At 40.4% G+C, this 24,066-nt stretch overlaps 1 protein-coding gene across 1 annotated transcript in view; it reads right to left on the bottom strand.

The window, feature by feature from the left end:
- The window catches only part of ROBO1 (roundabout guidance receptor 1), a 711,324-nt gene that overhangs the window by 42,121 nt on the left and 645,137 nt on the right, over nucleotides 1–24,066 (bottom strand). The window contains exons 17-21 of the mRNA XM_056858074.1: nucleotides 21,601–21,722; nucleotides 16,628–16,799; nucleotides 13,735–13,932; nucleotides 10,359–10,385; nucleotides 7,589–7,631 (exon numbers count right to left, since the gene is read on the bottom strand). Of these exons, the coding sequence (XP_056714052.1) occupies nucleotides 7,589–7,631; nucleotides 10,359–10,385; nucleotides 13,735–13,932; nucleotides 16,628–16,799; nucleotides 21,601–21,722 (562 nt within the window). The remainder of the gene's footprint in view (nucleotides 1–7,588; nucleotides 7,632–10,358; nucleotides 10,386–13,734; nucleotides 13,933–16,627; nucleotides 16,800–21,600; nucleotides 21,723–24,066) is intronic.

The following is a 24,066-nucleotide window of genomic DNA, read 5'->3' as shown; positions in this document are numbered from 1 at the left end:
CTGGCTGGATATTAGGACTTTTTTTTAAGTAAGAGTAGTTCAGCAGTGGAATCGGCAGTTTAGGGGGGTGGTGAGCTCCCCCTCACTGGCAGTCTTCAGGCAGTGGTTGGATGAACACTTGTTAGGGATCCTTTAGGCTTATCCTACATTGAGCAGGGGGTTGGACTAGATGGCCTGTATGGCCCCTTCCAACCCTATGATTCTATGTCAGACTGAAGGTTACGGTTATGTATAAGAACTATATAATGTCTTAATTTTCTTTTCTGAAGAAACTGCAAGTTACTTATAGAAAACATTATATGTTTATCCTCATTATATACAGAACTGGGACAGCAGCTTCTAAATTCATTAAATTAGGAAGAGCATGATTTTAGAGACATCATAAACCACCAGTTCTAGAATAGCAAGCAGAGCACATAGAACACACATAAATGTGACTAGAGACACAATAGTTTACCAGGGGAGAAAAAAGCAGATATCTGGCACTCTGTGTTCATACTACATTCATATGGCTTTCTGTGAAAGTGGACATAAAGAATAATTTCCCACAGGGAGTATTTTGTTAGGTAATAGTAGAAAGAGGAAAGAGAACTTACAGTTCCCTAGTGATAAGATCAATCCACTACAACCAAAAGATAGATCTGAGAGGATAGAAAGTCGACATAATTTTTTTAAAAAGACAGAGGCATATTTTTACCAGTTAAAATCCCAAAAAGTGTATTTCTGTTAGGAACCAAAATCTATTTGGAATGCTTGAGCTCATCAGAAATTCCTGTAAATGCCATGCTCTACTAAAGAGAGCATCAATGAAACTGCAAATGCAACACTGAATAAACTGGAAACTTGACAGATTTCTGGAACTCAGGTAAAGATATTACAAACTCTTTTTTTATCCTGCAGAAAGGTTAATCTTTGAGCAGGTGCAATTTCTAAGTAAGCAGTTGGATATGTAAGAGGTATAATCAAAAAGTACTAATTTTCTTCAACCACAGGATTATCATCAATGAGCAAAACCCAGAGATAGTATTTGGCTTAGGGGACACTGAATCAAATAGGTGAATTGAATTTTAAACTAAAATCTACAGGGGACGAGTCAATTAAGGCTAGCGTAAGAATTACTGCAAAATGAAATATATCCTAGGAAAAGAGAGGTTTATGGATTTGTACGACATACTTGAATGTAGGGCATCTATAAAAATATAGGGAATGCTCATTATTGAGCAACTGAACATGATGTCAATGGCATCCAAAACTTCTGGGGAAAAACTTTGACTGAAGTTAAGATATTTTGGATTGAACATAAAGTAAAGAAGACATCTGAGAATATTTACCAACATCCATCTCTGTTACTGTATGTGGCCAGGAGATACATATTCTCTACAGTGTCCATGTAGAAAGAGCCTCTTTACAATTTGGCCCCAAATTACACTCGATTCATCTGAACATAAGGAAGAAAAGCTTCCTTCCGCCATCTGGCACCCCTAGAAGATAGCCATTTTGATTTTACACCTGGCCATGCATCTAATTGGGGCAATGACCAATGCAAGCAGCAACCAAGAGGCTTTTTTGGTCATGGCCCCCTTCCTGGTGGAACTCCCTGTCCAAGGAGACCCAGGCCCTGACAGATCTTTCCCAGTTCCAGAGGGCCTGTAAGACAGAGATGTTCCGCCAGGCCTATGGTTGAGGGCAGCGACAGTTTACATCTATTCACTGGCCTGGATTTTTGCGCTTCCCCTCCCACTTGCCCCTTCCTTCCAGCCCTCTCCCTCCCCAGCCTCTTTCTCCCAATTTATCCAGGCTGAATTTGTGGCAATTCCCCCATGCTGTTAAGACGTGATTTATTGTCGCAACAGCCGGGTGTGTGTGACTGATTAGTGAACGCTGTATTTTAAATGTAAACTTTTATTTTATTTTAATAAATTTTTTGCGTCTGATGTTTATATTACTGCATGAGATGTTTTAACCTTATTGTAAACCAGCCTGAGCCCTGCTTGGCTGGGATGGGCAGCATATTAATAACAACAACAACAACAACAATAATATAATGACAAGACTCCCACTACAAGTTTAGAAGTACTGAGATTCTGAATATGGTAATATCAGAAATAGTTTAATCGAATGGAACTATATGAAACACAAAAATGACATTGTTGCAATACAAACATTCCAAATGTGTGCATATGCATGGTGTGCATACTCACACTCACAATGCAATGTGTATCACTCAAGGGCGGACAGGCAAGATACCAAAAGAGGCAGAGTAATAGGGCATAACAGTGGCTTACAGCTACTTCTTTGAGCAGGAGGTTCTGACCAATGACCAGGGTAGGCCTCCAAGTATCTTCACATACTGCAATCCATGAAATAAAGCTAAATGAGGAAACCGTGATAATCCAAACTTCACTGTGGTTCCAAAGTGGATTGAGGGGCAGAGAAATGTGGTGGTATGTCTTACAGGGAAGCATCCATACCCAAACACAAAGATAAAGCCAGCAAGAGCACACAGCAGTTCTATGGTGATGTCAAGTTGTTTAAAGCCAATACCAGCCATAATGTTTGTACAGTGAGGGAAAAAAGTATTTGATCCCCTGCTGAATTTGCCTGTTTGCCCTCTGATGAAGAAATGACCAGTCCATAATTTTAATGGTAGGTCTATTGTAGCTGTGAGAGACAGAATAACAACCCCAGAAACCCAGAAGACAAAAGTCAGAGATTGATGCGCATTATAATGAGTGAAATAAGTATTCGATCCCTTTGCAAAAGATGACTTAGTACTTTATGGCAAAACCCTTGTTGGCAGTTACAGAGGTCAGACGTTTCTTGTAGGTGGCCACCAGGTTTGCACACATCTCAGGAGGTATTTTGTCCCACTCCTCTTTGCAGATCCTCTCCAAGTCAGTAAGATTTCGAGGCTGATGTGTAGCTACTCGAACCTTCAGCTCCCTCCACAGATTTTTGATGGGATTAAGGTCTGGAGACTGGCTAGGCCACTCTAGGACCTTAATGTGCTTCTTCTTGAGCCACTCCTTTGTTACCTTGGCCGTGTGTTTTGGGTCATTGTCATGCTGGAATACCCATCCTCGACCCATTTTCAATGCCCTGGCTGAGGGAAGGAGGTGCTCACCCAAGATTTGACGATACATGGTCCCGTCCACCGTCCCTTCGATGCGGTGAAGGTGTCCTGTCCCCTTAGCAGAAAAATTATGGACTGGTCATTTCTTCGTCAGAGGGCAAACGGGCAAATTTAGCAGGGGATCAAATACTTTTTCCCCTCACTGTAGTGATTTACTTGTTTTGGTAACCGGATCAAAATGTTGTTTTGCATGACCTTTAGTCTGAATCCCGGGCGGGAGTTGGGAAAGTGGGTCAGTGTGTATAGGGGAGGCGTTCTGTAAATTCTCACGTCACTGCAGAAAGTGACCTTGAGAAGCTTAAATAACGCTGGAGGCCTCTGGGGAAAGGGAAACCACCTGGACATAAGGGGGAGGGAATGTATTGGAATGTATAACAGCCTATTGGAATGTATATGTCATTAGAGTTTTAGTGCTTGTACCCGAGCTATGAGATTTTCTGAATGCTCCATGGAATTACAATAAATCACAGGTGATTTCTGGACAAACAAACAAACAAAACTGTGAGGCTTCTCGTTGTCCAGGCAATATTTCATAAGCATGACATGGCACTGAACTCAGGGTCCACAGCAAGAATGGATCCTAAGAACCACAAAAAGCAAACACAAGTACAACTTGTTTCAGAGGATAGCCATGTTGGTCTGCAGGTAGAGCAGCTAAATATGAGTGCTTAGAGACCAACACGATTTTCAGGGTATGAGATTTCACGAGTCAAATCTCTGAGTCCTTATATCTCAATCAGAAGATGGAAGAGATGTTACAAAGAAAGATGTTACAAAGCTTGATTAGAGTAAAGGGGAAATACTTGGGCAGAACATTAGCATCTGCAGTGAGATAAGAATCCTATGTCCCTATTCAGCCCGGGTAGGGGGCATTGTTCTGAACTTGTGAATGAACTCAAGCTCAGCAATCTCACAGAAGCTCAGCAATCTCACAGTGTTATCTCCTTTTGAAGCTTCTTAGTTTGAGAACTATGACTCAGCAATGGAATGGCCTGGAAGTGTTCTACCATTGGTTTTTGATTGTAAAGGTTTTTACTGTTGGGTTTGTGTCCATTTACTCCCATTGAACCGATGTAGAGGGTGGAAAGGCATTGCTTGCATCTGATGAAGAAGTGAATGAACCTGAGACTGGTGTTGTTAGGTCCAATGATTGTGTTGTCAGAGTGAATATAGGGACAGAGTAGGCATCTTGATTTGCTGCAGAACCTGGTCCCAAAGTTTGCGTCCATGTTAGGAAAGGCATAGTTGTGGGCGAGAAGTTGTTTAAGGTTAGGATGTTGTCTGTGGGTAGACGTGTGCATCCAACAAAACTGAACCAAAAGAAACCTTTAAAATACCTTATTAGTATTTTTAGAGGGGTGGTGGTGGTTAATCCCAGAAAAATGGAGGCAATTTATTATCACCTCTCCCCTTCCTTCCCTCCCTCCCTTACCTGCTGGCTGGCTGGGTCTCAGGGGCGGCAGGTGGTGCAGAGGTGAATGCTGGGCTAAGCTTGGCCAAGCTCAGAGTTCAGCTCTGTGCTACTTGCCACCTCTGAGCCCACGTGGACTTTGGAGGCAGATGGAATTTTTCAGGTTTGGATTTAATAGACCCCCAAAAATTCAAATTTCTGGGGGGGGGGAAACCCAGCCTCCCCCCCCCCCATAATGGTATGGGGATTCAGCTTTTTCGGCTTTTTTTTGAAAATTTCCCAGTCTACTCGAACCCAAAAAATACCAAACAAAATGGTGCACATCCCTATCTGTGGGCAAGAAAAGGTTTACTTTCCAATGTGTGAGAGAGAGGAGCATCATTGTCCAGCACAGGTTTGTAAGTTGTTAATGATGTGTTGAATCAGTTTGAGCGGAGAGCTTTATGTGAGCACCAGAGGTTTTCTGTTGTTATTTTTGTTGGGCCTACCTTGTAGCAGTACAATTTGGTGACAGACTTTGAAGCTTGAATGAAAGTAAAAGATTCCTTTCTCCCAGGCTTGGAGAAAGGGGAGAAGAGTCCAGGTAAGCTAACAGTTCTGCACTCTGTTGACCAAAGGTGAGAAGGAAGGACTTGCAGTGTCCTGGAAATATTTCCAAAAAGGGAAGAGATGAGAGATCTCTGAAATTTACTAGGACCCTTTTCATAACCTCTCCATTAAACCATTTCTGTCTTCTACTGTTGTGATTGATAACATACTATCTTGTCTTCCTGAGGGGACTCTGTTGTACCATGAAATCGAGGCAATATTTATAATTGTATTGGTGTCAATATGCGTATCATTCCTTAATATAATAAAACAAAACATTTGCCTCCATTTCAGCCTGGCTATGATAATGGATATTACAAAGAAGAGCAAGTAAGTAACATACATAGTTAATCTTCTCCAGTAACCTAGTCCAAAACACATTCTGCTCAAGAGCATAACAAGAACAATACACTTCTGCCAGTCCATATCACAGATATGCCTTATAACAAATTGCTTTTAGTTACCCCCTCAGTTATGAAATGCAGCAGAGAGGATTACTCTTTTATTAGCATAGGTCCAAAGCTCCCTTGGGTATGGAGAACTAGCTGTAATATTCTTTGGATCCAGGATATATCATAAGTCTAATGCAAGAGTCTGAGCTTAAATTTTGGGAAATCAGGACAAAAGGGACCTCCCAAGGACAAGTCCATGAATAAATACTAATCAAATATGTTTTCCACAATGTCTGGAATCAATTGTTAAAAATGTTATGAATGATTCACTTGGAATATTACTATTTTTAACTAGACAATATAAATGCCAAGAAAACACTGTGTGTCCTGTAGAGATGACAACTCCAGTTCTACTCTCTGTATATGTTGATATCTCTGTATATGGGATAGAGCAGAATGGTACCTCATCGCTTGTGTTGCAGAGGGACTTTCGTTCGTCTGTAGCAATAGCCTTTACTCACACAATGTGCTGGGAGTGCTACACCCCTGCGCAGTAGCAGTTACAATGTTAAATGCATGCAATTTCTCTTGTTTGTTGTGTATGTCACAACAGACATGACAAGGAGGACCCTGCAGTAACTTTTCAGTACACTCTAATCTTTATCATTTTGGTTCTTCTTTAGACTTGAAAATAATCATAAAACACTACTGTTTGCTAATCCCAGCATCCTGTTCGATGTACCTCCTCTTGCTTTGTCAACACACCCATTGTGCAAAGTAAGACTACCTTGTGCCTGTCTTAAACCTTCGTCCATTTTCATAGGGTGACTCCAAATTCTAGTATTATGGGAGAGGGAGGGAATTTTCTAACCACCATCCGAAACAACTTGGTGTCATACACAAATGTTGCTATCTTAATGTTTACCCCCAATTCCAGGTCATGTATGAATAAATTAAATAGCACGGGTCCCAATGCAGATCCATTGGAGACTGCACTGCTCACCTGCCTCCACTGGAAAAACAAAAGGGAGTGCAGAACATCTCATATTGGCAATTTTGTAAAGGATGCCAGAGCTGGACAAAACTCTCTGGCTGACAACCTAGAGAGCCACTGCCAGTCATGGCAGAAATGCGCATTGTGCTGCATTGATCTCTGCATCCCAAAGTGCTTCTCAATGTTAAGGCATGCTGCCTCCACTATTAAGGACGAGATGCGGCAACTTATTGTATGTTCTGCTTACTGTAACCCAATATGCAAACATGGCCCTAAAAAGCAGTTGCAAGAGGCCTGATATGGATTGGGGACCGCACTGCTCCAAAAGAGAGAATGTTAATTTTCCTCCCTTCACCCATTTAGAAATCATAGTGCCCCAGGCTGAATTAAACCCCAGTAGCTGAAAAATACTGGCACAAAGCAGGTACCTGACTGCTTTCATCCCTTAGGCTCAAATCAGCCAGGGAAGGGTCTAATTTTTGAAAAACAACCCAAAATAGGGTGTGAAGACTGACATTCTTCTTTCACAGCATCACAGCCCTAATTCCTATTGATTCCCTCCATGGCTCCTTTTTAAGAGCCCGATCACTGAACTCCATTGTTTTCTGTAGCTTGACCCTAAATTTGCAATGAAATACATTTGCACGGGAAGAGTGTTGGTTGATTAGCTTAAGACTTAGTTACAATCTGATTACAGAAATGCAATAGTTTCACAAAACCCATTGGCCTTCTCTGGACTTCTTATGTACCATTTGCATTAAGTCATGGTTGCTATTAATGTTGTTTTTGATATTTAACAAGTAGGCAGCTGCAGCATAAGCATGCTTTCCTACTGACACTTGTTTTACTTTACTGTCTTCACTATATTTTTGTAGTCTTCAATGGCACAATTCACCTACTCTAACCATCTCCCAAACCAGCAAGATATAATTTGAAGTTAAAGTGCTCCCTCTGCTGTTTTATTTTCTGAAAAGCACTTTTGCTCATAACTTCAACGCAGCCAGGCTGAAAATGGCAGTTCATTCTTTTGCATGAGTTGTAGGAAACCAAAAAAAGCACATATCAATTACCTTCCTCCACTGCTAACAGCTTCTCCTCCTCTTTGATATGTTACTAAAACAGAAAATAAAAATGGTACAATGGTTAAATGAATTCTTTGAATGTTGTTCATGCTGAATTTTTGAAAGATGCATAGGAAAAAAGGCCCATTGTTGGCTCACTAGCACCAAATTACACAATGTTTTAATAGCAGTTTCTAGTTCAGCATGTCCATTTGTCATATACGTACGCTTTGTGTGCAAACATTCTAAATTCCAACATTTTAGAATTTTTAACCCATAGAGTAACAATAAAAGATTGCTTAGAGACAACATATTCAATGTTTGCTTTCTTTTTTACAAAATATATTGTGGCACCTTTCAGATTAACTGGTCTATGGTTTCCAAATATGTTTATAGATACGGGAGTGTTTTGAAAATATCAAAAAGAAAATAAACCTGACCCAAATAAACTTGATGTAATTTACAGGGCAATCCAAAACAGAGTTCCATCCTTCCTACTCCAGTGCTCTTAGGAGTGCATTAATAGGTGACCACCATCATCAGGCTAAGCAAAGGGTTAAGCAGCTTTCCCTCCGTGCAAACTATGTTGAATTCCACAGCTATGCATTTCCCAAGTAGGAATGTGTTTTAAAAGGCAGCCAAATTCTGCTCCTTAGAAGAACTCCAAATTGGGGGTCTGCAAGAGAGAGATAACTGCTTGCAGTGATTACAATAACAGGATTAAAATGTAGCAGCCAATAGTACACAGGCCTTTTGCGGAATGTGTTGCTTAAGAAGAAGGACTGCTACCATTTAAATTCAGTGGAACTAAACCAGTGGGACTCTGAATCACGAAAAAAAAAATTAAATATACCCTGCATTTGAAACTACTCTTTATCAAATCTTTCTGTTGTGCTGCTATTTCAGTCTTCACTATTTGGAAGATTTTCCTCCTGTAAAGTACCTGGCACTTTAGGCCTGCATGTAAAATTTAAGCATGTGAATGATCTTAATAAAACTCATAATGTGCTTAAATTTACGCATATCTATTTTCCCTGCAGAGCTCAAAACCAAAATTTGAATGTGATCAACCCATGAAAGTGTTGACCAATAATACCCCACAGGTTAAAGATTAACATTAGGTTAGAAAATAATGCAAAACAGGGCAAAAAAAATTAAAATTGAAATAACCACTTCAAAGCCTCACAAAGATTTTCAACAACCTGAATAAATCCACTCTAACATGTTCTTTTTGAAGAACTGTGAATAACTGACTCTTCTTATGCAAGAAAGTTAAAATCCAAATATGATTCAAAACAATATAAACATACAAATCAGGAACATACAGTACATTACTGAAGCACTAATAAGAAAGTAATATTTAATAATGTGGGCATACTTGCTAAGATTGCTTTTTTGACACTACAATAATCCCCAGAGATGCTCAATACTTAAAAGGAGAATTTGGATTCATTAGCACTGGTAACTAGAGTAACCACCAAGCATTCATTTTATGGGCTTAGAGGACTGTGCAGTAAATGCTAACACAGGATAGCAACCCATATTTCATCTATGACCACAGTGAAATTATCACTAGAAGTTGTTTTTACATGTATGTTGCTCAGTTGCTCAGAGAAAAGGTTTCAGCACAGAATGAGAACAAACAGCGCATTCCTAACTTCTGAGGACAAAAGTCCTCAGGAGGCCAGGAAGGGGATGCACCGGTGTTGGGGCCCCCCACGCCAGCGTCCAGGCTATTTATTCCACCATAAGTGGCCCCAACACTGGCGGGGAGGCCAGGATACTGCCAGGCCTTCCACCCTGGGACGCTGCCAGGCCTTCCACTGCCGTAAAGTCCTGTGACGGCATTCTGGGAGGGCGTTCTGGTGTCCCCAGGGGCATTCCCAGGGCATGCCCTTTCAGCTCAGCACGCTGGTGGCGAGGTGGTGCTGTGCCTGCTTTTTAGCAGGCGAAGCCTTGCTGTTCTCTATGGGGCAAAAAGCCCTTTAAAGGGCTTTTTTCGAGCTTTCAGCGCCAGGGAAACAGGTTAGGAGGTGCCGCAGCGGCACCTCCTCCCCGCCATCTCCGGCTGGTGACAGCTCAGGGATGGGCTGTTAGTCTATGATCTATATAGCAACTCATGGTTAGGGTTGCCAACCTCCAGGTACTAGCTGGAGATCTCCTGCTATTACAACTGAGCTCCAGCTGATAGAGATCAGTTCCCCTGGAGAAAAAGGCAAATTTGGCAATTGGACTCCATGGCGTTGAAGTTCCTCCCCTCCCCAAACCCCGCCCTCCTCAGGCTCTGCCCCCAAAACCTCCTGCCGGTGGCAAAGAGGGACCTGGCAACCCTACTCATGGACACACACTGGTGTATGAAACAGGAATTTCTTAGAGGTTCTTCTATTACAGTGTCAAGCAGTGTTTCATTTAGCTTTATTAGCAGGGAATGCTGCCTTCTTTTATTCAGAGTCCTTTGTACTTCAACAGTCTATTGTGCAAGAGCAGGATATTAGTGGGCACCTTTGCAATAATGGGGGCTAGCCAAAAAACCATGCAATAAATTGACATGACAGATTATAGGATGTCATGCAGCCTTCCGAAGGATATAAACCTTTATGCTTGAGTTGGCAATGTTAAATCCATAATAGGGATAAAAGAACAGTGCAGATTATTCCCCCTTAAGTAACAATATCTACTACCATATAACATTGTGCCAGGTTATATGAAGGAAAAAGAAAGAACAACACAGTATCACAGGCACATGCCAAACTGTCAAGGGAAAAGTGCAAATATATACCTGTTGGTGTGAAGGTAAAAGACGGGACTGAAAAATCAAAACACAATAACAACTGGTTATTAAGCTGAAGACAGGAAGGGAGACCATACAACATTAGTATAAATCAAAGCAGCAACAGAACATAAAGCTGGGATAAATATGTCCAGACATAGTGATACGTGAATAAAACAAAATTTGTGATTTAAAAGGTGTCTTGTCTCCACAGATACCATTTCTGAGGAAGAATGTCATTCTAGTATACTATGCTCTTGAGGAAAATAGAGTGTGGTTTAGCCTCTGAATGACCTTCACTTTAGTGTCTTATGTTCTGCTCCAAATCCATGTACAAACGAAATCCCTACACTATTTAATCATTTAAAGCAAAGACTAGCAGGTCTTTTTCAACTATAATTATTTTGCCTGACTGTTTTCTTCACTGCATCAAATAAATGCTGGTAAAATGTGCCAATAAGGGTACTTAAGCATTTTGGTAAAGAACCAGCAATTATTAGAAGCAGCTGAAGAACTATAAAATGTTTTACCATCTCTGCACCCTGAAGTGTCTTACATGTCGCCATAGCAACAGCCCAACGTTACAGCATTTTAAAAAATTCTTACAAAGTAAATAGATGCATACAAAAAAGAGGTTTTCTAATTCCAGGTTGTTGTTTTTTTTAAAAAAGATTACTTTGTTATTTTCAACTATTAACTTCACCTTCAGTAATCCGTCTAAAGTCAAAGCCCTTGCACTTAAACAGAAAAGGTTCAGAATAAAATAATTCTCTCCAATAAGCTTTCACTCTTAGAGGCTCCATGAACTTAATTGAATCAATAAGACTTGTAATCATACAGCAGACCTCCAGAGTAACATTTACTCCATTCTTCTTTACAGCACTCATTTCCTTTTCTATGGAACAATAGAGTATATTTTCTGTACTGCTAATAGGAAGAAGGAATCCATGGAAAGCCCTTCAATTCTGAGCAAAACAAAGACATGTGAGAAAAGCAGCACAATAGCTACTAAATGTGTTTTAGCCATGGAATTCAGGTTAGCAGCCTTGCCACAAAGGGTGGCTGAGATGCTCCAATGGCTTTTCTTTTCTTTCTTTTTTTGCTGCACATAGGTCTGGTTTTTGTATGGGCTAGGGCCCTTAAGTCTCTAAGGTATCAGAAAAGCCTAATGTAGGACATGCCGCACGTGTGTGGCTCCTTATCAAGCCACTTTACTTCCAGGAATATTGCGCAGAACAAAAATGAACGCCTCCAAAACAATTTCCCAATTCAAGCACTGTCCTTCATTTGTGGTAAAGCATTTTTTTAAAAAACAAAATCTCTGAGTCCTATTGTGATTTCTTTCTGCTGGTTCCTTTCACATGGTCAAAGGAATTTAGTGACATTAAGAACCAACACAGAGCTACAGCAATAAAGTGTGCGCACGTGCTAACACACACAAACACACAAGGTGCATTTAAAATAAGGGCTACTGAGGGAAGAATAAACCATCCCCACACTAATCTGCAAATTACAAGGACACAAGAAAAGATGAAACCTTCTCATCACTATTTTTTTCCTGTGAGCTAAACACTCAATATAATTTTGTTTATAAGGAACTGGGGAGAGGTCAAGCTAAGTGAAATCTTTCAGTTTTACACAACCTAATTATCAAAGCTTACTTTAATACAATGCTTAACATGCTCACTGATATTTATGTGCGAATATAGAAAGGTTTTAACTATTGTCAAAGCCTCAAGCCAGAAGCTCAACAAAGAAAGAAAATGAATTAATGAAGTTCCCTGTTCCTCAGTTTTCGTGCTGACATTTGGGACTTGAGTATTGACAGATTATCTTATGGTTTCCATTTTCTTGAACATTATGCTTTCCTTTCAAGCGTATTTAATAACTATGCTTCCGGTAGAGCTTTATTAGCATACTTTTTAACATATGTGGAACTACTGAACATTTTACAAAGCATTACCTACAGGTTGAAAGACCAGCAAAGAAATTTAGATAACAAGTTATGAGAATATTTTTTAAAATGTCATGCTGTGAGTTCAGCCTTCATTTACATCCGACAAAGTAGTATTAATCTAATAGAAATTTGATTAAAAGATTGCATAGCAACATACAATTAGTAAAGCTAGAAGAAAATTGATTGAAGTACAATAAAGCCAAAAAAAAAAAGGTCCTAGAAGAAAAACAACCAACACCAGTCAATTTCAGCCACAGCTGCACTGAGTGCACTAGAGGAAGCCACCACAACACTAATTATAAGATTCCTAAGACTCCACATGTTGGACGACAATGAATTTCTTTCTTGATCCTAAATCCTCTTGCTTCAGTTACATACTACCTTCTTTTCAACTATCCTGTCTGGGGAAGTGGTCATCTTGTATATTTTGCATCCCTAGCAGGTAGTGAACCGCTGGGTCCCACGAATCTTATTTTTAATTCAGCATGGAACTGAATCATGGGAATTAACCTTGACATGGGCTAAATCAACTGGTTCCATATCATCTGTTCAGATTATGCTTGGTGCTGATTATGTTTGGGTGTGGTTGAGCAGGTTGATAGAGTGTAAATCCACAAACTGCTCAAGCAATATTGGAAGGCTGAGAAATATGGAAGGAAAAATGATATCTGCCATTAAAATGGGTTTGGGTTCCTGGTTTTTTTTTTTTTGTGTTTCTGGGTTCATTCTGTTTCAGATCTTCATGCTGCTGTGGAATCCAAAATCACTTCTTAATACCTTTTATATAATCCAATTTTATATCTTATGAATGCCATTAGAGTACTGATACTAAGCTATTTCAAAGTGTTCTTATTGGCTGCCTTCAGTGACTGACTAGGAGCTTCTGCTAGTGCAGAGCTAAATTTTAATAGGAGTGGGATGCTGGAAGCATGCTGTATCATGAACCCTTAATATGAAATGGCTGAATGCAGCTTCTCAGGCACAACCAGAAGTGCTAGTTGAGACAAGAACAATCCTTAACTCTTTGGACTTCCTATGATCACAGTACTGCATTCTCCCATCAGTGCCATCATAGTATGTCCAATAAGCTGAGAAAGCTTTCTTGAAGTTATTGTCTATATTTGAAATTGGGAGCGGTAGAACAGAGAAACACCCCGGATATCTATTGTTTGGTAATATACATTTCTCCTTGAAAACATGCCAGAGTCAAAGGATATAAGAACTTTTGTAAGATCAATTTGAACTGGCTTTTGTTCAAGCCAGAAGAAGGTCCAAGTAGTTTAACGTTTTCAGAAATGGCCTTCACTGAATTCTTAGTTTTCCCTTTCATTTACTATTATCTGCCTTCTATCATAAGAGACTGAAGAAGACCTTACATTAAAAAAACTAACAAATAAATCAAAAGTTTAGAAGAATACAACAAAATACCTTTTCTAATACCAGCATAAGTACTACCAAGTCCACTTCTCTTCTTTCGGTGGCGGTACAACCAAATGCTGAAAACCATTAGGATAATCCAACAGGCAGCACCAATTCCAGCAATGAATGCTGGCTGTTTTACAACATCAGAAATCTGCTGGGCTAAACTGACTTGATCTTCTGGTGACACAGGGTTCCCATGAGAATCTGAAAGATATGCCCAAATTTGAAAGGGTAAATACTAAATATATTAATTTTTCAGAACTGGGCTTCTAAAGTGGGGTCATGTTTCTGACGTAAAACCACTGTAATGAGAAAACATTATGAACATGAAATAGTAACACAGCAGAGAAGTGCACCACATCGTAATAAACTCAAGAAAATGAATCTTCTGGTTTTCTCCATACAACCTGACATTACCTCGTGAGCTGATGTTGAATCTGCTCGTTTCCATCAAAAACTGGAAAGACATAGGGAAATGTACATTTTTTCAGCCTTACAACAGTAAATAGCATTTTGACTTTAGAACATGTATTTTACAATGAATAGTAAAGCTTTCTTTAAACACATATCACAGCTTTTAATTTTATTGTTGCTACAGCCAATGGCCAGCATACACACATCACAGCATTTCTGTCTTTCACTTCACCTCCATCTCCACTTCTGTGGCAGTCCAGGATTGTATTCTATAGAACATCAAGGCTGAATACCCATTGTTGACAGCAATAAGTGCCTTTACTGGTGACTGAGCATTTTATTTCATGTCACAGATATTTTCATCTTCGGTGATCCTAAAAAGCACCTTGTAATTCAACAAGCAAGCTAATTCTTCTTTTTCATTTGCCCCTTTAGAACGTTCCAGATTTAAAAATTACATGCCTGTTTGTGTAAGGTTATATAGGGTTGCATCAGATTGTGTGTGTGTGTGTGTGTGTGTGTGTGTGGGGAATACCCATACAGCCAGATGGGATTAACTGTATAAAGTGTGGTGTGACTAATTAACGTAAACTGCCATTTTACATCTTATTTGCTATCTCATAGGAGCTGAGACCATACTGAAACACATAAAACTGCGCCATTCTAATTCTACAAAAACCAGCGACACAGATTTTTCTTCCATGAAAACCATCCTTTCACATTATGAACATAATGAATCTATTCATTATTTTTTTAAAAAAGGACTTCCAGAGTTGTTTGTATTGTGACAGAATGCATTTATCTGTAGCCTCATTAAAACTTCTTATCAACTCATCACAGAAAAAAACCCCACTAACATTACGTAAAATTCAGAGAAATAAACAGCGTTGTCTAAGGCAAATACAGTAATGCCATTAAACACATTCCCACATTTTATTATGTACACAGTTCATGCAGTGACTGTCTCAAGAGTGTGGCGTACAATAAAACTCCTTGAACTCTTACTGCTCTAATGGCTCATATTATAACATGCTATTTGTGAACTAATTAGCATGAGAGCAATGATTTCATTCAGTGAGCCACTTCAGGTATTTGCATGCTTTCATACTCTTTAATACAGAAGGAGTGCACGATTGCACATTCTCCTGTGGACACAAGGAACAAAAACTTACCCAGGTTACTTTTACCTGTACTTCTAAGTTAAAACAGAATATTCATGTACATGTACTTTGGAGTTAAAGACCCAAAACACTGTGATTGCAGCCCATAGCCCCTCATGCGTGAGCTTTACACACAAAGAACTTTTAAACATACAGTTTAGCAGTAACGACTGGCTTATGGCGGGGGGAGCATTGTCTAAACAGAAAATATACAGTACATTAAATTTCAAGAGCTCCTAGGCAATCTATAATTTTCTTATCACGGGTTCTGCAGGACAATTTATATAATAAATATATACATGGTATGTATAAGGGTATACACACAATATGTATGGATACCTTGATAAACATACATGACTGAACATAAGAAAGGCCATGCTGGATCAGACCAAGGCCCATCAAGCTCAGCAGTCTGTTCACACAGTGGCCAATTAGGTTGCCTCTGGCACTGGCAAACCACCTCTGTTAGTCTCTTGCCTTGAAAACCCCATAAGAGGTCGCCATAAGTCGGCTGCGACTTGACGGCCCTTTACACACACACACACACACACACAGAAAGCCCACAAACAATGCTGCAGCAGCATTATCCTGCCTGTGTTCCACAGTACCTAATATAATAGACATGCTCCTCTGATCCTGGAGATAATAGGTATGCATCATGAATAATACACTTAACATTCATACTTATTTGAGTGAAGTGTCTCATAAATGCATGATGTATTAAAAAAAGTTAATATATTTGTAAGAAATGTTAACAATTTCTGTGCTGGAGGAACTATCTCTTGTACAATGGACCTATAGTAGGAGCTTTAGGAAAGCAATAGGCTATCAGTTATTTAATGCTTCCTCTTCTATTCTCTATGGGTACACTGAGTGGTATAAAAATTTTAGTAGTGAGTCTGCCGCTTTTTGGGAAGATGTACCATCTCTTCCACAGATTGAGTAAAAGCAAAACCAGTGCTTCATCAGTTCCACCTTGTCCCCAGCATCTCCACCACTGTCACGCGGGCCCGAAGGATCCCAGCTCACCTGCAGAGCTGAGGGCTGTAAAAGGCTTGGCAAGGGTTGCCGCTCTCCCCAGGCCCCCATCGCCCCATAAGTTTAATGACAGGTGGGTATTTCAACAAGGATCTCCTTCTTGATGGTATGCAATACTCCAACTACTATATCACATTTTGTAAACGTAGGCTCCATCCAAATAGTAAAATCATCTTCACATGGACATGTGACTAAAGTATGTGTATGCCTGACCACCTGCAGCAACAACAGCGCATGATGCACCCTAGAATTCAAAGCACACTGGACAAAACTGCAAAATGGCTTACCTAACTGAATAAACTGTGGTTCGCTCTTTACTCCAGGTCCAGCTCCAGTACTTGCTGCCACTTCAACACTATATCGAACACCAGGAACTAGAGATGGAATGACTACAGAAAAAGTTGAACCATCCACTGTCTTATTTATGTGGTACCGACTTTCATTGCCAAGGCACCAGACCTATGAATAATAAAGCAAATCTCATGAGCACAGGCTTTTAAACAAGAGATATGAATAACAGCATCAAATGTACCATATGGCATTTTATGCTTTAGACTGGGAATTGAATTCAGCAACATTAATGGACTTTTGTAAAAGCTGTTAACAAATGAATATAAACACCAATAGAAACAAACCATCTGAATAACCATGTGAATAAGGTTACTGAGTGCAACCTGATAATATGCAACAATGCTTGTTTGCTATTTTGAAAATTCAGAACAGCCCATATGGTAAGAAATTCAGAACATTCATCAGCCTACTAACTGTTGGTAACAATATAAGGTATGTGTCTTCTCAGAAGCACTTGGCACAAGTACACTGGAAGTCTACCAATTTGATTTACAGTGCTCTAAGCATATGTGTGTGTGTAAAGTGCCGTCAAGTCACAGCTGACTTATGGTGACCCCTTTTGGGGTTTTCATGGCAAGAGACTAACAGAGGTGGTTTGCCAGTGCCTTCCTCTGCACAGCAACCCTGGTATTCCTTGGTGGTCTCCCATCTAAATACTAACCAGGGCTGACCCTGGTTAACTTCTGAGATCTGACGAGATCAGGCTAGCCTGGGCCATCCAGGTCAGGGCGCTCTAAGCATACTCCAACAGAAATAGACAATATGCACTCTGAGCATGTATGCTGACACCTTTGATCTCAGAGAGCATCAGGTTTGTCACGTCACCTAGTTTGCATGACTGGCAAAATGGTGTCAGATTGTGTCTTACTCAATTTGGTTGACTGACAGCTGCCAGAAAAAATGATGAAGCAAAAGAGCTGCATACAATAGTCTAAAATTCCATAAAATCTTCTAATCCTTCACTAACTAACCATTGTTTATGACTTGAGGACCAGAAGGGACATATAATGTATCAAAAACAGAACTACCAAGACATCAAACGATATGTAACTGAAGAAGTTGGGGCACTACTTCTCTGATGATCCCAAGTTGTGAACCAAGCAACCTCCCCCCCCCCGGAAGGGATTTAGTGAGGACTAAAGAATAATCCTGGATGGCCCAGGCTAGCCTGATCTCGTCAGATCTCAGAAGCTAAGCAGCGTCAGCCCTGGTTAGTATTTGGATGGGAGACCACCAAGGAATACCAGGGTTGCTGTGCAGAGGAAGGCACTGGCAAACCACCTCTGTTAGTCTCTTGCCATGAAAACCCCAAAAGGGGTCGCCATAAATCGGCTGCGACTTGACCGGACTTTACACACACACAAAGAATAATCCTAATCTTAAATCTGGCAAATCTAGTAAAGAATCACACCCCCACAAAGACTTTAATAACATTACGACAGCTAATAGAGGTTATAAAATAAAATCAGTTATAGCATGTTTGGACTTACTCAGAGGACTTACATTAAAAGAAGCAAGTTACATTAAAAGCAAACTTACATTAAAAGAAGCAAGCTACAAAAACACTGGCTATTTTACAGCCATGCAACCAGCCAATACCTTCCTTATAATTACTCTTGCTGTGCAATGCTGTGCCTAGATGCTGTGCAAAGTACTAGCTAGTACCTTAGAGACCAACAAGATTTTTCGGGTATCAACTTTTGAGAGTGAAAGCTCCCTTCATCAGGTATGAGTGGGAATGGTATAACAAAGGGAATGTGACGCTTCAAAGCTTATACCCTCCAAAAGCTTGCTGGTCTCTAGAGTGCTACTGGACTGGAATCTAGCTGTTCTATTGCAGACCAGTATGGCTGTCCTCTAAAACTAGCTAGCACCTCTTCGTCTTATATATGATCTTCAGCAATGCTTGTCCTTTCAGCTTCAGAATTAATTTTAGGAGTGCTTGGTGATTGATTAGAGCCCCCTCAACGTCATTAAACCTTTAAATGAAACTTCCGTCATGAGTACTTCCCAGTTCCATCAAATATAAAAAAATGTAATAAACAACCTGTTTTCTGTGAAAGATGCTGGGAACCGAAAAGTATTTTAAATATTTAAAATTAATGAGGAATCTAATGGATCTCTGCACCTGTCCACATCTATTGTAACAAGAGAACCATGTATTGGAGGCAAACAGTTAAATAAAAGAAAAGAGGAAGCTTTGCCTGTGGAAAAGACCTTTCTGTCACCCTTCCCGCAAAAGCCCCTGCACCCATTCTCAATACCGGGTCCTGAAGGTTGAGAGATTCGGAAGACATTTGGAAAATATGAACATATGCACTGTTACAATTCATACTGCCAGTCCATTCTGCACAGAACTGCCTAATTGGCCTGACAATTTTTTGACACTTGACAAATATGGCAGGAACAATGTTTCATCAAACTATGTGGTAGGTAAACAACAGGCCTCTAGACAGTTGGTGCAGTGACAATAATGCAGTAGTGGAAGTCTGTCATTCCTAAGAAGTTGGTTTTTCAGGTAATTGGAAATAAAAAGGGATAATGGCATGGGCAAGGATTAATATAATACTACCATGCATAATACAGCTATTTTTAGAATGTTAAAACGCTGCTTAGATAATTACTGGATATCATATTTTGCTAGCAGTTTCTTAGTTTTTAAATTCTAAAAAAGGGTTGTACAGGGCTGAAGCACTATGAAACCAGAAAGAGCAAATTTAAGATGTAAATATGTGCTTTAGCATTTGTGAATCTAGCCTCTATCACAGTATACTAAGCTATCTAGACAGAATTGATTTGCTTATCACCATACTATGATGATCCCTTTTTCAATTTAATTTGTGTACCTGAATTCTTTCCTTAAAACGTGTGTGAAGGCGTCAGCCTGAGATAGTGTGTGAGATAGGAAGGGGGAGATGTCTTTTAATTAATGCTTTAAACACTAAAATGAGAGACGTCGGAGTTCTACCTGCCTCTAACCTGGAAAAATATCAAGTTCTGAATCTGGCTTCAATACTGCAGATCAAAAAATCTAATACAGTGGGGCCAGTGATATACAGGGAAATGTTTCTGCAAACTGTAGGCAACTCCAAGGTTTACAGAAAAATCCCAAAATATTCAAAACAAATTAGAGGGGTTTATGACCCTCCAAAGTGGAAAATGCCAACTGAGATCTTTGGAAACCCTGTGAGATCATGGATTGTATTCTGGGGTTGAAAAGCAACCCAGGGCACCACAGCATAGAGAAAGGAGAGGAAGTGATGATGGGCAAGTCCAGAGAAGTAAGAGAAACCAAAAAAGGAAGGCCATGATAATGAGAGAATGTGAGTGTGAAAAAAGAAAGGAAGTGGCATACGAGGCGAGAAAAGGAGATAAAGCAATGGTGGGGGCAGCAAAGGGGTGAAAAAAGTGGTGATCGGGGGCAGAAAAATTAGGCAGTTGTGGGGAACAGATGGGATTTTTTCCATCACAAGTCTCATGGGTTCCTACTTGTATCCCCCTAATAGCAGTTGCCCTGACCTGGATGGCCCAGGCTAGCCTGATCTCGTCAGATCTCAGAAGCTAAGCAGGGTTAGCCCTGTTTAGTATTTGGATGGGAGACCACCAAGGATTACCAGGGTTGCTGTGCAGAGGAAGGCACTGGCAAACCACCTCTGTTAGTCTCTTGCCATGAAAACCCCATAAGTCGGCTGCGACTTGACGGCACTTTACACACACAATAGCAGCTAGACAGCTAGGTATGTGTGGTTTGTGTATTGAGAGAAAGGTAATATGTTCATACCCATGAATATTCTCTTCATAAGTTTGCAATTTTGGCATTGGGAACAGGCATATCCTTGACTGGAATTTATTTCCCCTTCTTTTTCAGAAGCCAGAAGTGGTAAGACTTACGGTTACCTATATTGTATGCCCTTTCAAGAGCTTAACTGTACAGTTAAATATTTCTTTTTTTCAGTGAGACGTTCTTGGGGTTTAAGATAGCTTGAGAATTATGGCATCTTCAAACCTTCAGCCCTAATCCCAGATGCTGAGGAGAGGGAATAAGATGGTCATTCCCTTATGTTCTTAAAGATACATAAGGAAAATTGCAGGAAGACGAGCTTCCAGTTAATGACTAAAATAGGCATGGGGCTAAAATTGGGTATTTAATTGGGTCCAATCTGGGAATGCCACTGCCATTTTAAAGCCAAATGCTGTCCATTTAAAAATACCACGAGGACCAGATTCTGATTGTGCTCACAGCTCCACAGGCGCTCTTTCCCCTTGTTCCTTTTCAGGTGCCTAAACAACTGTGGTGCTGATCAGGCCCTTGCAGTGTTTTTAAATAGCCAGCATTAGACTTTAAAATGGTAGCGGTTTCCCTAGATTCAAACCTGAGGATGCCACCGCCTCTGGCTTGGCTCTAAGTGTAACCAAAATTATTTCGGACATTCCATTCATTTACTGAATTAACACTGGAAACCTAATTTTAGCCGTGATATTCTTATTTACATAGTTTTGTAATGAAAATTAGATTAATTTAAAGTAAGGTTTATTCTTATGATGATGTGAAATCATGGCCTTGAGGTAGGCTCATTTTTGTTGACTTCCTAATGTTTACATTGGAAACTACCCTTTCCGTTTTTATGCCTGCAATTCTCTCAAAAACAGAACAAAAAATAGAAACAAACAGTGTAGGGGTAAATTTTGACAACTTTTCCCCTGATATTTTAGTTGGATTTACTTTTTCAGCAAAGGTGGATTTTAAAAATGTACAAAAATCCCAACTACAATCCAAAATACATGAGATGGTGGGTTCATTTTGTTGTGCTTTGATTTTTTTTACCACCAGATGGAGCCAAGTAACCACAAACGTATTATCTGTCAGTCGCTTGCCAATTATTTGCAAGAACAAAACTGTATGTTTTACCTTGTATTCCTGGACCATTCCATTCTGCGTGTCCTCTGGGGGAGGCTGCCAAGTTACAACAACTGCAGTGCCATTTCCATCATTCTTGCTGACTGAAACACTTTGAGGAGGAGCACTTGGAGCTGTTTGTGGAAAGAAGCATGACTGTGATTAAACCCAGCGGCCATTTAATACGTTGCAGCTAGACTACGATGCAGACAGAGCTGATTCCGCAGCACGCAAATGCTACTGAACTCCTTGCTTCTACACAAAGAGTTTGTGTATTGTTATGCACTCACCACTTCTTTTGAGTTGTGAGAAGTTCCAGGGGCAGCATTTCATGGGGTGGTTCCCTCTGGAACCAACACAAACACACTACACTTAAGGCAGAGTGCGGAGGAGGCAAAGAGGTATTCCTAGAGGCAGCAGATCTGCTATCCATAAATTCCCAGAGTGATCTCGCACCCCAAGATGCATCAGCTAACTCACAGCAGTGTCTGTCTGCTTCTGTCTCTTGCAGAATCTAAACTGCTATTTCTTCATACACAGATACACATCTGCCCGAGATGGGAATGTGGATGGTCATGTCCTGTCAGCCCTGATCTGCTTGGACACAGCCATTTCCAAAGAGTTAAGTTTTAGTTAACTTTTGATAGCTGTTAAGAAACACAACCATTTTGTCATAGGAGCTGGATCCCCAACCCCAGCCAGCTTGGGCATGTCACTTTAGTGCAAGCCCACTGTAACCAGATTCCCAGCTCACCACAGAATTGTGATATCAGAGAAGCTTTTAGCTTTGAAAGGTTTCATCAACATGGCAGCCTTGATTATTTTTCTGTGGCAGTGACTATTCCCAATATTTTAACTTATTAGGAGCCCTGTGGCTCAGAGTGGTAAGCTTCAGTACTTTAGTCAAAGCTCTGGTCACAACCTCAGTTGGATCCTGATGGAAATTGGTTTCAGATAGCTGGCTCAAGGTTGACTCAGCTTTCCATCCTTCTGAGGTCGGTAAAATGAGTACCCAGCTTGCTGGGGGCAAAGTGTAGATGACTGGGGAAAGCAATGGCATACCACCCTGTAAACATAGCCTGCCTAGTAAACGTTGTGATCTGATGTCACACCATGTGTCAGTATTTACACGATGCATGCACCGGGGACAACCTTTACCTTTTACCTAATAAAATTACGATTGACCCATATTAAATCTAGAACATTTTGTTTGGAAAAAAAGGCTTTTTGTTTATAGAAGGGATGTACATGATCCAATCGGTATTTTATAAAATGTACTTAAATAATATTATTTATGCTCAATACTGTGGATCAGCCCAGGTGATGTGGGCTGGGGATAGGAATTATGACATATATGCACATATATGGGAATCTAGCCCACAACTTTATTGCATATGGACACTTTGCTCCTGGCATAGCATGGGTAGTAAATGACACATGGTGGTGGGAGAAAACTAAGGGAAGAAAAATCTGGTTTAAGGTACAAAGCAGTGAAGGCCTGTTACCTGCATCCAGGGCATGTGTTCTATCCTCCAGCCTGGTGGGTATCTGCTGTGCACCTTACCTTTAGATACCCTTAAGGAGAGCTTCCCCATAGCATCATGAAGGAAGCCCATCCCTGCATAAGCTCTGAACTAAGACCCCAGCTCAATGCCCCACTTGTCTGGATGTAGACTTTCTAAATTTTTATTCCATAATAAAGGACCATAATATATGGTGCCTGGAAGCTGAGATAGTGAGGAATATTTGGAGGCAGTTCCTACTACTCCTTGGAGTTATCCTTCATTTAAGAACCTCACCTACACAAGTATTAGCTGACTCCCTGTAAGGAAACGGTACACTAATCTATATCGTCCAACACAGGACAACTTCTGGGACTTATTTCACTCTGTGCTGTCACTATGTATTTGCTTTGTTTGCCTTTAATGCTAATCCTTGAAACATTATTATTGCAATGAACTCTGGAGCTGCCTTCAGAGAAAACTTGGAACTGCAGGTGTTACAAAATGCAGTGGCCTGTTTGTTGAGTGGGATAAATCAGATTGGTCATATTACAATATACACCTCAGTTACATTAGTTGCCAGCTTCTTTCCAGGTTTAGTTCAAAAGACCCTCATGAATCTACATCTTCCTTTCCCTCTATGAAGCTTTACTGAGCTGAATGCTAGCAGACCTGAGGGCCAGAAGCAGGTGGTGTAGTCAGATAGCAGTCCGAGGGTCAATACCGGGCTTCTCTAGGTCTGGATCCAAAGTGTCAGTATCAAAAGCGAAGTCCAAATGCCAAGTCAAAGTCCATAGCAAGGTCAAGGCCACGAGAGTGTCAAGAATGATCAGAGGACCAAGAGAACACAGGATGGTAGTAACAAGTTGTTCCCACATCAGCTTGATGCAAGCATCTGCTTAAATAAGCCTAAGAGGAACCAGCTGTTGCTAGTTCCTCTGACTCAGCACTCTCTACTGGAGGGAGCTCATTATTC

Source organism: Euleptes europaea, chromosome 12 (assembly GCF_029931775.1).
Source record: "Euleptes europaea isolate rEulEur1 chromosome 12, rEulEur1.hap1, whole genome shotgun sequence".
Lineage (NCBI taxonomy): Eukaryota > Metazoa > Chordata > Lepidosauria > Squamata > Sphaerodactylidae > Euleptes > Euleptes europaea.
The sequence above is the reverse complement of the archived record's forward strand: the minus strand, read 5'-3'. Positions and strand labels throughout refer to the sequence as shown.